At 40.9% G+C, this 17,359-nt stretch overlaps 1 protein-coding gene and 1 long non-coding RNA gene across 10 annotated transcripts in view; one reads left to right on the forward strand and one right to left on the reverse strand.

The window, feature by feature from the left end:
• Positions 1–736, reverse strand: part of LOC140705756 (uncharacterized) — a 56,395-nt gene extending 55,659 nt beyond the window's left edge. Inside the window, exon 1 of the long non-coding RNA XR_012085250.2 lies at positions 574–736. This is a non-coding gene — a long non-coding RNA (uncharacterized LOC140705756). The remainder of the gene's footprint in view (positions 1–573) is intronic.
• The window catches only part of AFF3 (ALF transcription elongation factor 3), a 309,887-nt gene that overhangs the window by 252,654 nt on the left and 39,874 nt on the right, over positions 1–17,359 (forward strand). For all 9 annotated transcript variants that reach the window (XM_072994485.2, XM_072994483.2, XM_078390317.1 and 6 more), the window contains 2 exons: positions 9,894–10,056; positions 14,552–15,580. In XM_072994485.2, the coding sequence (XP_072850586.2) occupies positions 9,894–10,056; positions 14,552–15,580 (1,192 nt within the window). The remainder of the gene's footprint in view (positions 1–9,893; positions 10,057–14,551; positions 15,581–17,359) is intronic.

Consider the following 17,359-nt stretch of genomic DNA (forward strand, 5'->3'; position numbering starts at 1 on the left):
TTGGTCGGGGGGGGGAACTGCTTGGGATTTCCAATTGTTGCATTTAGATTTGGCAATTCAAGATTAAAGGAAGGGGGGGCATAAATATCTGGCAGCTGGGGAAACATTTCACTTTACCACCCCTTTCAGGTAAAAATCTATAAAGAGGTCTGAAGAAGAACCCCAGGAAGAGGGAGGGAGAAGAGAGTGGAAAAGTGTCCACGTCACATGGAAATACTCGTTGTTGTTGTTGTTGTTGTTGTTGTTGTTGTTGTTGTTGTTGTTGTTGTTGTTAGGACTATTTCACTTGAGTGATTCTCTTACCTTGCCTGGCTCAGATCACCAGGTCTGCTCCTTCCCAAACCCCTTCCTTTTGTGAGGAGAATGAGGGTGGGGTGGGGGAGGTGGAGAGAGAAATATGGGGGGGAGGGGAATTGAATAATAAGGATTTTAAAAAGCAAAGGCAGTCCTTCAAGCAGTTATCAGCTATATCTGAAGAGGAGATTCCCCACCACCACTGCCACCTTTAGACATACACATGGACATGCACGCACACACTGCAGAGAAACACACATTTTCACTACCATCACTCACCAAAGAACACTGGATCGAACCTTTTGGAGTCACATGGAGTCTGCTTCCTGAATTGCCTCTTGGAGTCTCCGATTTCCTTCTCTGGCATTTTTCTCTCCCTCCCCTTCCTCCAGTTTCTTGCAACTCCTCCACAGACAGGCATTACTGTTTCATGGAGCTTTCCATGAGCTGAGTGTTTGTTTTATTAATTTTTTAAAAAAAAATTAAACTGGAATAGTACCAGATCAGAATTCCAGATTTGGAAAAAAAATTGGTCAGACTGCAAAGTTTCCCTGCAGTGCAAAACACGTGAGCCTAACATCCAATACTTGACAAACCCCATAGAAACAATTTACTCTGACACAGATGAGCACACATGCCAAAACAATACAATAATAAATTATATTCACAATTGAGTTAAAATAAACAACTCTCTCCTGGCTGTTTAAAATACCTTGCTTTCTGAACAAAAAAGAATGCTTCCTGGCCAAAAGAATTGCACGCTTAGCTATTCATCACGTAAACAATTTCAAGTTTGTTAAACCTGATGTAAACCCAGAAGTATTTCAACATGTAACTGAACCCTGAATGTTGAGGATATGGCATGCCTTCAGTTTAAGAGTGGAATTACAACTGCACCTTTTGTAATTTCTGTGGAGCAGGATGATGTTGCAGCAATTAAAATAAAAAATACAAATGAGGGGACATAGTTGTCCTGTCATTTATGATTTCAGAAAATACACTGTGAATCATATAATATGTATAATGCTGATCAGAGAAGCCTGTTAGCTGTCAGTAAATTGATTCAGAGGAATTAAGAGTTTTAGGCTTCATGTGATACTACCCCAGCTTCCTGATGATAAGCTTTGCTTTTCCAGATGCAAAGTCAGTGTGGGGTTTGTATTTCAAGAATTAAGGACTATAGATATTTGTGGGAATGGGTGGTGGTAACATGAGAATGAAGTAAAAATAAAACAAAAAATAATAAAATGGGAAATGGCCTATGGAGCCAATAGAACTCTTATATCCATGGGAAAATTAGATGAAATGGATAGTCTACTGAGTTGATGAAAATGGGACACAGTAACACTAAAAATGGATTTCATTGATCCTAAAGTTAATGCAATTGTGTATAAATTATACTGAAGTGAATTATGCCTGTATCCCTAATAAGCCATACATAGGATTCCAGTGAGAACTCAACTGCATTCAGATTGAGAAGTTCTTCTCCCAGAAATATATAAGCAAACTTATGTTCAGAAAAAAGCCAGGCATTTCACCATAGCCAAGAGATACTGACTTTGAAGAAAAGCTGAACATGTATAGTTAAGCTTGAGCAATAACAAGAAAGGCAGCGATTTACTTCCAAGTTAGCTCTTTGAAATACAGTAAATGAGACAGGTAAATGCATGTAGGATTGGTGTTTAAGCGCCATAACATTCTATACATCTAAAATGTTTTGACATTAGCCAGAAAAGATTTAGAATTGGGCCAGTGAAATAATTGAGTTGAGTACCAGAATAGAATAAAATTAATATTATATTATATGAAATTAGGAATGCCAACTATTACAGGCATCATCTGCCATTGATATAAATTAAATTACAGAACTTTTATCCTAGGAAAAGGTAGAAACATCTTTGAGTCATTTAAAAGCGGTGCAGATTATGTGCTCTACTGCAGAAAACACTTTTCAACTGCCAGGAAATCAATTGAAATATTTAAGTGGTCACTTCCTTATAGATATTAAGGGCTATAACAACACAGTGCAATATTACGCCATTGATCCTACACATGCTTACAAAACTTAAGGTTCAAGTTATTTTATTGCAGAAGAAGTACTCATGAACCAAAATCAAATTGATATCCAAGTACTTGCACAGTTATAATGTTGTCATTGCCAGATTACTTATAATTGATTGATTTAATCCCCTTATATCACGTGGTGGCGCTGCGGGTTAAACCACAGAAGCCTCTGTGCTGTAAGGTCTGTAGATCTTCAGCTGTAAGATTGAATCCACGTGATGGAGTGAGCTCCTGTCGCTTCTCTCAGCTCCTGCCAACCTAGCAATTCGAAGCATGTAAAAATGCGAGTAGATAAATAGGTACCACCTCAGTGTGAAAGTAACAGCGTTCCGTGTCTAAGTCGCACTGGCCATGTGACCACGGAAGATTGTCTTCGGACAAAAACGCTGGCTCTATGGCTTGGAAACGGGGATGAGCACCGCCCCCTAGAGTCGAACACGACTGGACAAAAATTGTCAAGGGGAACCTTTACCTTATATCATAGGATTAAAACGTAAGGAGAACCAAATGCATTGATGCTGCAAAGCAGACCTGGTTTTAATACTTATTGAAAAAGAATAATGTTATAATAAATCATTGCCACAGCCTTTTTTCTTCTTTCTGATAAGAATTTTAAGTGGACAGCTACACACTAGTTATTCAAGTAAGTGATTTTTCCCTGGTAGGACACATCAAAGATTATACTAAAGTTTTAGGTATCAGAAGAGAAAGAACACTGAAATGTCAATTGGAGGATTTATTCACACTTTTTTGTCCCTTGCTCACTGGTTATATTGTAGGAAGACTTTTTAACTTGATACGAGTCGTGCAATTGCTTATCCCACCCACCCCCAAAACTTCTTTTCACCACAGAGGAAAAGTAACAAATTATGTAGAATTGTATCTATTTCAATGCAGAATTATTCTAGCCACTCTTAGGTCAAGGGAACACCATTCTGTGCTACAGTGAATGCTTTTCAAGCAAAAGGTTCTGGGTTCAATCTCTGACAACTCTAGTTTAAAACAAGATCAGGTGGTGAGTCATGTGATCAACCTCTTGCCTGGGTGGCTGCTAAAAATTAGAATAGACAGCAGTGTATTAAATAAATAAAGAGTCAGAAAGCTTCCTACATAAAGAAGAGATCTGAGGGAAAGGGGCTGGATATTTAGTGATATTTTAATATCAGCTCACAGTTACATGTTGAAATTATGTAATGGGATGGGAGGTGTACAAATTGCCTTTAATGTTTAAAAATGTGTAAGAATTTTTGTGTAGCACAGCTTGGGACCACAATTTAAAATATGTATTTTGATTGTATTTTAGTTTCCTAGTTTTTATTTGCTCTCTATACAGTATTTTATTTGTAATCTGAGCCAGCCATATAATGGGTAGTATGAGGCTATACAAGTATGGGATACCCAGTGAGCTGTTGTGGATAGAGTGATGGTTTACTCTAGAACTTAGGAGACCTGGGTTTGAATTCTGACTCTTCCATGGCAACTCATTGGGAAAGGTGGAACTGGTGAAACCATTCCTTAAATATTTCACCTACTTGGAAAGCCTTATTAGGGTCGCTAATATTTGAGGAACGTGGTGGTGCTGCAGGTTAAACTGCAGAAGCTTCTGTGCTGCAAGGTCAGAAAACCAGCCGTTGTAAGATCGAATCCACGCAATGGAGTGAGCTGCCGTTGCTTGACCCATCTCCTGGCAACCTAGCAGTTCCAAAGCATGTAAAAATGCAAGTAGATAAATAAGTACCACCTCGGTGGGAAGGTAACGGCGTTCCATGTCTAGTTGTGCTGGCCACGTGACCACGGAAACAGGCTGCGGACGAGCACTGGCTCTATGGCTTGGAGACGGGGATGAGCATCGTGCCCTAGAGTTGGACACAACTGGACTAAATGTCAAGGGGTACCTTTACCTTTACCTATTAGGGTTGCTATAAGTAGGTTCTGACTTGGTGGCATATAACAGCAATGCAAGTACAGTGCCCTGCATAGTGACAATAATCCGTGCAGCAAACATCGTCGCTATACGGATTCGTCACTATGCAGGGGGAAAAGCCCATAGGAATGCATTAAAACCTGTTTAATGTGTTCCTATGGGCAAAAAACTCACCTTAAAGCAAAAATCCTCCATACGGTGGCCATTTTCGCTGCCCGGTAAGCGAGGAATCCATCCCTAAACACAGCGGGTGGCCATTTTTTTTACCCGGTGGCCATTTTGGAACCGCCGATCAGCTGTTCTAAAAACATTGCTATGTGAAAATTGGTAAGCAAAACAGCGTACCGATCATCGCAAAGCGATTTTTTACCATTTAAAATATTGCAATGCGATCTAAAAAAACCATCGCTATGCAGATTCGTCATTAAACGGGGCGCCCATTAAGCGAGGCACCACTATATAGCTGATGGTCAACTTGGTAAGTAACTTGACAAGATGACTGGGGGATGAGAGAGCTGATCCTAAGCCAGCTGAATCTGTGCTGAATCCAAATTCTCCCAGCCAAGAGTTTTTAGAAGTTGCTAAAAAATACTGTTGTCCTGGTTAGCATGAGAGTTGTCAAGTGAGCAATATTCCGTTCCCTCAGATTTCAGGGCCAAAATGTGAGACTAGGAAGTGGGACCTTTGTGATGTCAGGGTGAGAATGGGGGAATCTTCAGACCTGCTTCTAAGCCAGCTCATTGTGGAAAAGAGGATGAGGGGAATGCGGGTAAATGGGCCCAGAGTCTGGGTAACATTCACCTAACAGGTAATGTAGCACCTCCAGATGTGGGGGGACTTCTCCCCCTTATAATTAGGTGGGTGGCAAAATGCCCCTCAGCAACTGCAACACTTCCCACAAGGGCTTGTATGTCACACACCCTTATTTACAACACATGTGACATGTGGAGTGTTTTTCCAGGCACTACACTGTTGGTGGCACTTATGGAAGACTCCCTACCAGGGGCAGTTCTCCCCCACCCCAGGCCCTATATTTTTGCTTCCAGGGCTTGTGCAGCAGGAAAGCTAATGAGTCACAATGCTGGCACTCCACTCCCTGTCTTGCTTTGAATTATATGGTAGGCTCAAGTACAGGTACCCACTGGCTCTCTCCCCAATCCTCCTTGCCCCCTCCTGACTTTTTTGGTGTACATTGTGGAGCCGCAGGTCACATTAAGAGGAAAAAAGCCTCCACACATCTGCCGCTGGAAGATGGGTGCAAGTGGGTGTCTAGGCTTTTAAGCCATCATACAAGTCAAAACAAAACAAAACCTTCTCCTTCTCCAATACTCCTTACTGTGAGGTCTCTCTCCTGGGGATGCATAGCAATTTCCTGAGACCTCTCTAACCGACATTACAGGGAAGTAGTGGCTGTTTTCTGTTCTCTAGGAAGTTTGGCTGTGGTGTAACTGAGCAGCTCCCTCACTATCTACCATCTACCCTGCTTTCTGGCAAGATCTGCTGCCAGATCTTAGCTGGTGGAGCAATTCTGCTGACAGATCACTCTGCCAGCTGATATCTGAGAACAGCTGCTGGTGCAAGCAAGTGCCAGTGTCTTATCTAAGCTCTTGTTCATTTTGTGAGTTCATTAGTTGGTTCTTCGGATTGGATAAAGCTTCAGCAAGCTTCTATTTAAGAATTTTACCTTCCCACACCCACCTTTATGGGGTGACAATTATCTAAATCCCCAGCAAGTTTGGGACAATATCAAAAGAAAGAACCACCTGCCTCTTAAAAAATAGATGGAACCCCAAGAAAGTCTAGCCCTTGGTCACATGGAGAACTGTGTTATTTCCAACTCATTTAATTAAGCTGTAGACTGGAGTTGGCATGACAAAACTGAACCTAAGACAATGAGGGCTTGGTACTAACACAGTCCTTTGTGAGTGCAGAGGTGAACAGCAACTTTACACCCACATCAGTGTACTCAGTATGCCCTTCAACATACATTATATCACAGAAGTGAGTACACACCCTCACATTTCATAAATATTTTAGTATAGCTTTTTATGTGACAACACTGAAGAAATGACACTTGGCTACAATGTAAAGCAGTGAGTATACAGCTGGTATAACAGTGTAAATGTGCTGTTCCTTCAAAATAACGCAACACACAGCCATTAATGTCTAAACTGCAGGTAACAAAAGTGAGTACACCCCTAAGTTACAATGTCCAAATTGGGCACAAAGTGTCAATATTATGTGTGGCCACCATTATTTTCCAGCACTGGCTTAACCCTCTTGGCCATAGAGTAGTTCACCAGAGCTTCACAGTTTGCCATTGGAGTTCCACTCCTCCACGACGACATCACAGAGCTGGTGGATGTTAGAGACCTTGCTCACCGCCACCTTCCATTTCAGGATGCCCCACAGATGCTCAGTAGGGATTGGATTTGAAGACATGCTTGGCCATCACCTTTACCCTCAGCTTCTTTAGCAAGGCAGTGGTCGTTTTGGAAGTGCGTTTGGGGTCGTTATCATGTTGGAATACTGCCCTGTGGCCCAGTCTCCGAAGGGAGGGGATCATGCTCTGCTTCAGTAGGTCACAGTATATGTTGGCATTCATGGTTCCCTCAATGAACTGTAGCTCTCCAGTGCCAGCAGCACTTGTGCAGCCCCAAATCATGACACTCCCACCACAATGCTTGACTGTAGGCATGACACACTTGTCATTGTACTCCTCACCTGGGTGCCGCCACACATACTTGACACCATCTGAAACAAATAAGTTTATCTTTGTCTCATCAGACCACAGGACATGGTTCCAGAAATCCATGTCCTTAGTCTGCATGTCTGGAGCAAACCATATGTGGGCTTTCTTGTGCATCATCTTTAGAAGAGGCTTCCTTCTGGGATAACAGCCCTGGAGACCAATTTGATGCAGTGTGCGGCATATGGTCTGAGCACTGATAGGCTGACCCCTCATCCCTTCAACCTCTGCAGCAATGCTGGCAGCACTCACATGTCTATTTCCCAAAGCCAACCTCTGAGTATGACGCTGAGCACAGGCACTCAGCTTCTTTGGTCGACCATGGTGAGGCCTGTTCTGAATGGAACCTGTCCTGTTAAACCACTGTATGGTCTTGGCCACCATGCTGCAGCTCAGTTTCAGGGCTTTGGCAATCTTCTTATAGCCTAGGCCATCTTTACGTAGAGCAACAATTCGTTTTTTCAGATCCTCAGATAGTTCATTACCATGAGGTGCCATGTGGAACTTCCAGTGACCAGTCTGAGAGAGTGAGAGCAATAACACCTGCTCCCCTTCACACCTGAGACTTGTGACACTAAAGGGTTTCATGACACCAGGGAAGGAAAATTTGGACATTGTCACTTAGGGGCGTACTCACTTTTGTTGCTCGCAGTTTAGACATTAATGGCTGTGTGTTGCGGGGACAGCACATTTACACTGTTATACAAGCTGTATACTCACTGCTTTACATTGTAGCCAAGTGTTATTTCTTCCGTGTTGTCACATGAAAAGATAAACTAAAACATTTATAAAATGTGAGGGGGTGCAGTCACTTCTGTGATATACTGTATATTATGGAAGACTCAATATTAGCTGCTGCAAATGCTCTTGAAGTTGCATGTTCCTGGGCAAAAAGTATCTGATAATAACTGTACTGTGCTGCTTCCAATATGTACAAAGAAAGAAGCAAGCTATGAGATTCCTTGCTGTGTTTACCCCATTTACCATCCTCCTCTATATGTGGAAGAGGAAGAACAATGAAAAGGACAGCATGTGTTAGTAAAAATAAGAACTTCACAGATAGACTGTGGAATTAGCTCAGTTAAAATGTATCTATCAGTTGAAAAGGGCAGTTTCTCATCAAGACTGAGGAAGGCTTTAAAGTATTCCAGTTATGAACATGTGCTCACAGCAGCTACAATGCTTACCATTCTGGTCTGATGAACGCTAGTTGCCAACATTTTAAAAAAGAGGACATTGATTCATTTATTTATTGTATGAATAGAGCAACTGTTTCAGGTCAATACAGTGGTGCCTCGATTTACAACCATAATCCATTCCAGAAGATGGGTGTAACTTGAACTGGTCGTAAATCAAAGCACCATTTCCCATAGGAATACATTGAAATCACATTAATCCGTTCCAGCCGAAAAAAATAATCACAACCCCCCCACACACACACACACTCACACAGCCAGTTCCATCAGAATCTTGGACCTTCAGCATGCAAAGCATGTACTCTACAGAAAGTCATTCCCCTGATATGAAATGTTACCATTTCTACACCTTCAGTGGTGTCGAACTGTGGCCCTCCAGATGTTCTTGGCCTTCAACTCCCAGAAATCCTGGCCAGTAGAGGTGGTGGTGAAGGCTTCTGGGAGTTGAAGTCCAAGAACATCTGGAGGGCCACAGTTCGACACCACTTTTAGCTGAATCATGGTCACCTTTACTAAACTCCTTTCAGGACTGGCATGGATATAATGTAACATGTAGAGCCACCCCCCTACAGCCAATTACTGTACTGTGCTATCCAAAGACCACCCCAATATTGTTTTTTCTAAGAACCCATCAAAAAAAAAACCTACAGCATTACCCAGTGCTTAAAAAAAGTGGAACTGCTCCTACTGGCTTTCCCAATTCATCTGTAACAATTTGTAAATTTATACCATTGTTTAAACTTATTAACTTTTATTAACTATTGTTTATAGTATTTGTTTTTATGTAAAACTGGGGTTTGTTTGATGTTGATCTTAATTGACTTAAATTTGTTCAGGAAATTTTAAATCAGGCGAAGTAGTTCCTGATTGCCAAACACCAATTAACCCAAAAAGACATGAGGAAGTATTTAGTCCATTTGGTAATTATGCCATCATTTTTTCATCAGCAGATTGCACCATCACTTTTGGGGACTTTTTTTAGGAAGGGATGGTATTTTTCACAGGTTTAAGATGATCTCCTTTCCATTAGGCATCATTTCCTGATGTCTACTTTGGAGTGAATTCTGCAAAACTCAAAAATGTTGAGCTCCCTTAAATATGCAGAAGATAATCTGATAATCAAATATTTGTGCTGCTAACAATTTGTGATGCATTTTCCTTAGAATAATATAATTTTAGGTTGTCGTGTTATTTCTGTTATACATGCATAACTATGACTGACAGCTTTTTAAATACAGCAAGAGAGGTGAGACTTGTGGCAAAATCTTACAGGGTGCGCTTCCATCAAACAGAAATGCTTCTTCTCAGAGTTCCAGGCAGCCATTGGCTCCAATCAGGCCAGGCCACCTCCATCCATTTTTGGCTTCTCTTTTCCAATGGCTTCTCAACCTTCTACAGCTATTAAGCATGCCCAGTCCTCATTTGTTTTATGGAGAGGTTGGGGGAGTGACTGCTTAATTTTGGACTTGTACAGATATGAGGGTCCCTCCGAACCTTGTTTGTCTGTCACCCTTTCTTGGCTTTTCAGAAAAAAAAATGTACCACCTGCATTTGCTGTCAAAGACAATGAAACAACTTTGCTTTAATTTACAATATGTTCTCTGTCTTTCCGTCTGTCTGTCTTTCTGTCTCTCTCTGTGTATGTGTGTGCTTGTGGGTTTGGCAGCACTGCCGTGCAGCAGTCTAGCTGCAGAATCTTGGGGGCCTCCAGTAAGTGCTCAAGCAGCAGTTCCAGCGAATCTGAGAGCAGCTCAGAATCAGATTCAGAGAGTGAAAGCAGTTCTGCCGAGAGTGACAGCAACAAGCCATCACACTATTCCAGCCCAGAGGTAAGGGCTCCTTCGCCTTTCACCCTGATTAAAATGGAGTAGGCAAAATAGTAATTTCCCAATCAGTGGAATTTTCATCCAAGTAATGTGTAAAGTCAGAGAGGTTTTATGTGACATCTTAATGAGTTAAATGTTTTTCAGGATGATGGTGCCACATGGTACTGAGATATAGCTGTGAGAAAATAAGGGTTTTTTTAATTACAGCCATTCTTTCCAGTTCTTCATCCTATTAGATTAAAAAAAGAGAGAGAGAGACAGGGGCTGAAATCACCTCTAATCATAGGCAGCTTGTGACCAGATTTTGGGAGAGAGCCCCCACACACATTTAAAAGGGAGATGTCCTTCACCTCTTGTTCCACAAGCTACCCCTGCATCTGCCTGGAACACAAAGACCCTAAATTACAACATTTTAAAATAGAACACTCTAAAGGCATTTTCCAGATGTCAGCTTATGTGCTGAGCAGGGCAAGGCTCAGGACATTTTGCTGCCTGGGGCAAAGGGACAGTTATTGCATCCTCCTTACACCACAGTTTGGGAGCTGGACACCGCCTCAGCACAGGCAAGGAAACAGCCTCCTCCACCACACCTGATGTCTCAGGTTATTGTATGGTGTCCAGGACAGGTTGTTTGACATGCAACACTCCGTCTTCGAACAGAGGAGATTAGCTGGCAAGCCAGTAAGAATAACTAGGATCCTGGTCCCCAGGCATCTGCTGTCTTAAGCAGTTGTCTCACTTTTTGGCCCAAATTCTCAGTGGGCATTGTCAGTGTTACATAGGCTGGACAATCTTTACACTCATTAAATCCTACTGGTGATGGAAATACCACTTGGATTAGCCCCAGGCAGTACCATCTAATGCTGTCAAGTATCATGGAAAACAGCTGGCCCACTGGTTGCCTGAGAGAGGATTGTGCACTACACGATTATAGTACTTCAGTACAACTGAGATTTGTAGTTTGTCGAAGGACATAGAATTTTCTGCTGTAGTTCAGGGGAATGCAGTGGAGTTCTCTAGCAGAGCAAACTGTGCACCCCCAGGGCCTCTAGAGGGAAGAGATGTGTGTTTAAAGGACTTTTTAAATTATTTATTTGGAAGTCCAGGAAGGTCTAGAGATGTTTGGGCTGCATTTGCCCTCCTGGAGGATACACGTGGCCCATGGACCTCATTTTGCCCATCCCTGGTTTATAACCACCTGACTTCTCAGCTCAGAAAGGTTATGAGTTTTACTATGAAACTGGAATTGCCTGTAATTCCCTCAACCGGTCAGCACAGCCAGTGCTGCAGTGAGCAAGTGCCCCCTCCATGGGTTCTGGGTTTGATTCTGATGTGCTTGACAGGTCTTCCTCCTATTTTTATCCCACTTTTGTTTTGTTCCTTCCTTCTTTGATTGATTGATTGATCGCTTGATCGCTTTGGCCTTTTCTTCATATTTCAGGAGGATTACTTGGTCTTCCAGGTATTGCTGGACTGAGACTTTCATTGGCCTTAGACAGCACTGTTTGTGACAAAGTTATAATGGGAACTGCAGTCCGAAATCACTGAAAGTCAATTTGGTATGGCAGGTAGACTGACAGACTAGAACTCAGGAGAACTGAGTTCAGTTCACTCGTCAGCCATGGAAACTCACTGGAAATTGGCAATGGTAAATCATTCCTTGAACAATTCAAATATTGTACCTCAGAAACTCGGGATTTCCACAAGTCAGAGGCAAGTTAATGGCACATAACAACAGCAGTTCAAAACCATCTGGAGGGCCATCTGTACCCCATCTCTGCTCTGGTCCCCTCCCTGTCAATATTGCATTGCTCTTACGTTGCCTCACTCTCAACCTAGCTCTCTTTAACGTTCCTCTACACCAGTGGTCCCCAACCTTAAGCCTCCAGGTGTTCTTGGACTACAACTCCCAGAAGCCTTCACCATCACCCCTGCTGGCTAGGATTTCTGGGAGCTGAAGTCCAAGAACATCTGGAGCCCAAGGTTGGGGACCACTGCTCTACACCTTTCTTGTGTTATCCTTACCAGAATTTGGAGGTGTTATCATGGTGGTTTGGGAATGCTAGGAGTTGTAATCCTAGAAGTAACTCTTCCAAGCTCACAATACACTTTTCCATTATCCCAAGACCTCACCTCAGCCTGTCCTATGGGGCATTTTAATCTCAGTGAAATTTCTCTCACATAACGTAGACCTCAAAAATGTTAAGCTTCCGACATGAAGCTCTCTATGCCATCCCATCAGCTTACTGATCAGGGATTTTGCTTCCATGGGTGCATATTTTCCTTTCTGTCTCTGTCACTATTACATACATTATATTGTAACAGGCATGGCTTCAGAGCTATTCACCTATCATCTAATGCAGATGAGGTAATCTTTGCTGAATCATCAGACACCTTTTAACTGTTGGGCCCGTGTCTGTGTGCCTTATATCCAATTTCATATACAGTACATACCAGAAATGTACTATGTGGTTGCATGGGGGAGTATGATTTCTTTAGCTCCCAATGTGTATGTTAAAAAAAATTAAACATGGAATGAGCTTACAGTAAGACTATCTAGTATAGCAATTAAAAGGAACAGTGGAATGGTATATCTTGACAAAGCAGCCTATCTGACTGTACAGGGTTTTTTGACATGTCAAAATAACTAGTGTGATTCAGCTGAAGAGTGTGATTAATCCAGTGACTACACAATGCTATTTTTTTAAGTTAAATTCTGTTAATTTTATGTGTTGCCACTATTTTGATATCTTTCATAAATTCCCTCTGCTTCTCTTTTTCTTGGTGAATGAATTTTTACTGTATTGATGGAAATACTGTGTTGATTCAGGACACAATCATGGCAGACAATTGTCTTAAATGTTAGTGCCCATGATGACTCATCAGGCAAAAAATAATAAAGAAGACAAAAACATTGTGGCAATTCAAAGACTAACTGTTATGTTTTAATGTGAGCTTTCATGGACAAGTCCATTTCTTCAGGCCTGCCCATGAAAGCTTATATTAAAATATAGCAGTTAATCTTTAAGGTGCCACAACATTTTTGTCTTTTTTAAAAAAAATTAATACAAAAACAAAACAAAAAACATATACAACCACACAAATACAAATAATAGTTCTTATTATAAACTAAATTCTAACACGCACCCCATACCCACGGGACTCCATTTAACAATATTTTAATTACGGACTACCTCTCCAAAATTGTATAGACTGGTATTCTTTAGAGGCTTTCCCCCTTGCTTTCACTAACACAAATTCCACAAATTTACCCCAAATATCATAAAAATTGTTAGAACTTATTTCCCCTCTTTTTATTTTGAGTTCAATAGTCAATTTATCGTTTAATGCAATGTCCCATACTTCACTATACCAATCTTCTATTTTAATATCATTTTTGTCTTTCCAAAACCTAGCTATTGATATTCTAGCACTTGTCATAAAATTGGTGATTAATTCTTTCGAGTAATAATCCAAATCTGTCTTATCAAAAATTGACAATAGAGCAATTTTAGCATTAAAATCAATATCTTTACCAAATATATCGCACATTTCCTTAAAAATCAATTCCCAAAATTTCTTAACCAGTTTGCATTCCCACCACATATGAAAATACATACCAATTTCCTCATCATATTTCCAACATGCTTTGGAGTACGCTGGATTTATTATATTTAGTTTTACAGGAGTCAAATACCATCTTAAACAGATTTTGAAAAAAAATTCCTTTATTCTTATCAACATTAATCTTAAAAATCTCATCCTCCACATTTTTATCCAATCCTCTATTTTAATTTCTATTTTTAAATAATTTTCCCAAAGTAATTTCAAACCTTCTGTTCCCCATTCTTTTTCCTCTTGTTCCAAAATTGTATTATACATTTTACTTACTATTCCCTTGAACATTGTAACTTGCATATCTTCATGTGATGACAGAAATTGTTCGTACTTGGTAAGTTCTCTACATTTGCCATTAGTTTTCAACCAATCCTTTGTCCTGGTGTCTAACTGAATAAGATTATACCATGATAGTTTATTAGTTTGAAGTTTAGACGTAATCAACTCCTTTGATCTCATTTTGCTCATCCAGTCCTTCAATCTTGCAACCCTTTTATTCTTAAACAGTTCTACTAAACCCTTTAAATTTGTAGGGAAACTTTCTATTTCAGTCACTAATTTTAATGGTGAAGTTGAGGGACAAAACTTCTCTTTATATTTATTCCATATATTTAACATATTTCTTAAAAAGGGGGTTTTCATCTGATTTATTAAACTTCTCTTTATTACATTAAACAAGTGTCCTTCGGCGTTCCCATTGAGGATTTTGTATGCTGACCATGTATAATATAATAATATTATGAAAGATTTGTAGAGCGGAATGTTATAAAATTGTGGTTTTATATGCTTGGCCATCTATAGATTCTGCAATACCTTTTAGGAACTGTAAATAATTTGTCAGATATAATATAACATGGGGGTTTAAACCTCTGTTTTCTAGCCTGAACAGCCATCATCAAACAAGTGGCAGCTGGATAAATGGTTAAATAAAGTTAATCCTCATAAAGCACCTATTTTGAACCACAATGGACTGGACACCTTTCACTATTACGGCAAAGTAAAAGATGAAGGGCAAGACAGTGAAAGTATACCAGCTGCATGCCTAACCAGTCTCCGAGAGAAAGAGGTTAAGAATCCCAGCAAAGAGGAATTGAGTCCAAGAACAGCTAATAAAGCTGCAGGCCACAGAGGTGGAAGGCAAAAAACACCCTCTGTAGCAGCTGCAGTTTCTGTAGACAGTGGTCCTCTGAGAAGGACAGCATGTAAAAAACAGCCCAGAAGGATAGAGAGGACCTCTGGTGGTGATAACCTAAACAGCCATACAGCTGATGATCTAGACTTGGACCATATACTTTTGGAAAATAATAGCTTATGTGAACAACCTAAACCTAGGCCCTGTAACAGCAAAGGAGAGCACAGAAAGGAAACACAATGCATCAGTGCCTGTGAAAAGAGGCGTACGAGAGGGGCAGGTAAGACAGCGCCCAAATCGAAGGAGTTCATTGAGACAGAATCCTCCTCTTCAACTTCTTCAGATACAGATTCTCAGTCTGAGCAAGAGGAATATCCTTTCCACAAGTCTCAAACAGTGATCTCAGCACCCACTGGAAGTGACCAGAAACAGAAGGATTCTGGGAGTAATAATGGCAGCAAAGGAAATGACCGTGGCACGTTTGGTTCAGTGAACACCAGGACTAGTCACGATATTGCAAAGGATCTGGAAGAACAATTCTACACGCTTGTACCATTTGGCAGGAATGAACTCCTGTCTCCTCTGAAGGACACAGATGAAATAAGAGCACTTTGGGTCAAAATTGATTTGACTCTTCTGTCCAGAATTCCACAACGGTCGCCTGAAGATCCACCACTCATTAATGCTGGCATTAAAGAAGTGGTCAGTATGCAACATAACATAGTCCCTGATGCGCCAGCAGAAAAGGTTGTCCCCAAAACGAGAAGGAAACGTAAGGTAGGCTTGGTGGACTTCTTTCCCAATTTAAAGGGGGAACTGGATAGCATTGTTTGTGGTGCACACGTGTGGACATGTATTATTGTACGTTGTGAGTGGCAGACTTTTTTCATTGTTGTGAGATCTCCATTACCTCGGTCTAATCATACGAGTGCTGCATTCCAGCCATGGGAAAAGGGGAAAGCCAAAGTGGGCCAGGTTTGCAAAATGAGCAGACTGAAACAAGACTAACGTTGAACACGTGGCAAATGGTTTCTCTCTCTCTCTCTCTCTCTCTCTCTCTCTCTCTCTCTCTCTCTCTCTCATGTTAACATAATTTTTTAGCAGGAAAACACTAAAGCAAGGGTGAGCATTGTGCAGCCCATAGACCACTGGTTCTTAACCTTGGGTTACTCAGGAGTTTTGGACTGCAACTCCCAGAAGCCTTCACCACCAACTGTGCTGGCTGGGGTTTCTGGGAGTTGCAGTTCAAAAACATCCAAGTAACAAAGGTTAAGAACCACTGCCATAGACCATATGCAGCTTCCCATGCCAGCTTTTATAATTATTCAAGATTGTTCCCCAAAACTGCTTTTTAAAAAAAACTCAGGGGAAAACCCATATTGCAACCCACCTCCTACCAAATAAGTGGCACAGCTCCCAGCCACTCTTCCTTCTGATCTGCAACTGTTTCTTACTTAACTTGCTTGTTTTATATTTATTTGGTACTTACCTATTGTTTTCAGCAATCATTTTGGTGTAAAATTGAAATAAAAATCTTTTAATTCAACAAATTGATTCAGGAAATCTTCAGTCCGTCTGAGTACTTCCTGGCTTTTGGCTGCACCTTAATCTAAAAGGACTTGATGTGCTGGAAGACTTCTTGAATCAATCACAACAACGGAGGCAGAAAAACTCTTTGATTTTCCACAAACAAATAATACTGATAACAATATTAAACCCCTAAATAACTTTAAACTGGGTGAGTTAAATTAAAAAAAAGCTGCAGATAAGCCAAAAAAAGTAACTACTGGCATTTTTTTTCCAACCACAGATCATACTGTGGGTCTTTATTAATTTGGGGAGGAGCTGTTTAATTTCTAAATTCTTTGGTGCTGCTATCCCCAATACACTGAAGTTTTGCTAAGAATCACAATGCATTACTAGCTGACTCCAGCTTAAGGCACTGAAGAAAACCATCTTGACTGTATGTGAAAAGACAGTGTAAGTGGAAGAGCACCGTATATCATCATGTATCTCCAATAAAGCCTACAAATTCTTTTACATTCTGTTGCCTTCCTGCTGGGACTTGTAACCCCCCCCAAAAAAAGTCTGATACCAGGCTTTTCTTGCCCAGGATAGATTATTTGTCCATCTAGTTTAATACTGTCCTGGTCGTGGTTCCCTAGGCTTTAGGTAGAAGTTTTTTCACATCCTTTATTACATCCCTTTTGGCTGAAGATTTTGGAGGCGGAACTTTTAGGCTTCTGTATGCAAAGCCCATTCTTCTTCCATTGAGCTTCCTTTCCACTCACCCTGTTGGGAATAATGTCATTAATTGGTCAAAAGATGAAGGTGTGCGAGAGGGTGAGAATGAGATGCGTGCATCTGCATGTGCATGTGTTTGACTGTACATGTGTGAATGTAAACGGGGTATATGTGTATATGTATTTAGATACATGTTTGGACTTCGGCCTTGCCCTCTGTGAGTATACGGGGGCTCGACCACCTTCCCCATAAAGAATTTGGAAGTTTCATGTCAAATGGTATCTTGTATTGTTTGTTATATTCCTAATAGAT

The sequence above is a fragment of the Pogona vitticeps genome, chromosome 3, assembly GCF_051106095.1.
Source record: "Pogona vitticeps strain Pit_001003342236 chromosome 3, PviZW2.1, whole genome shotgun sequence".
NCBI classification, from domain to species: Eukaryota; Metazoa; Chordata; class Lepidosauria; order Squamata; family Agamidae; genus Pogona; species Pogona vitticeps.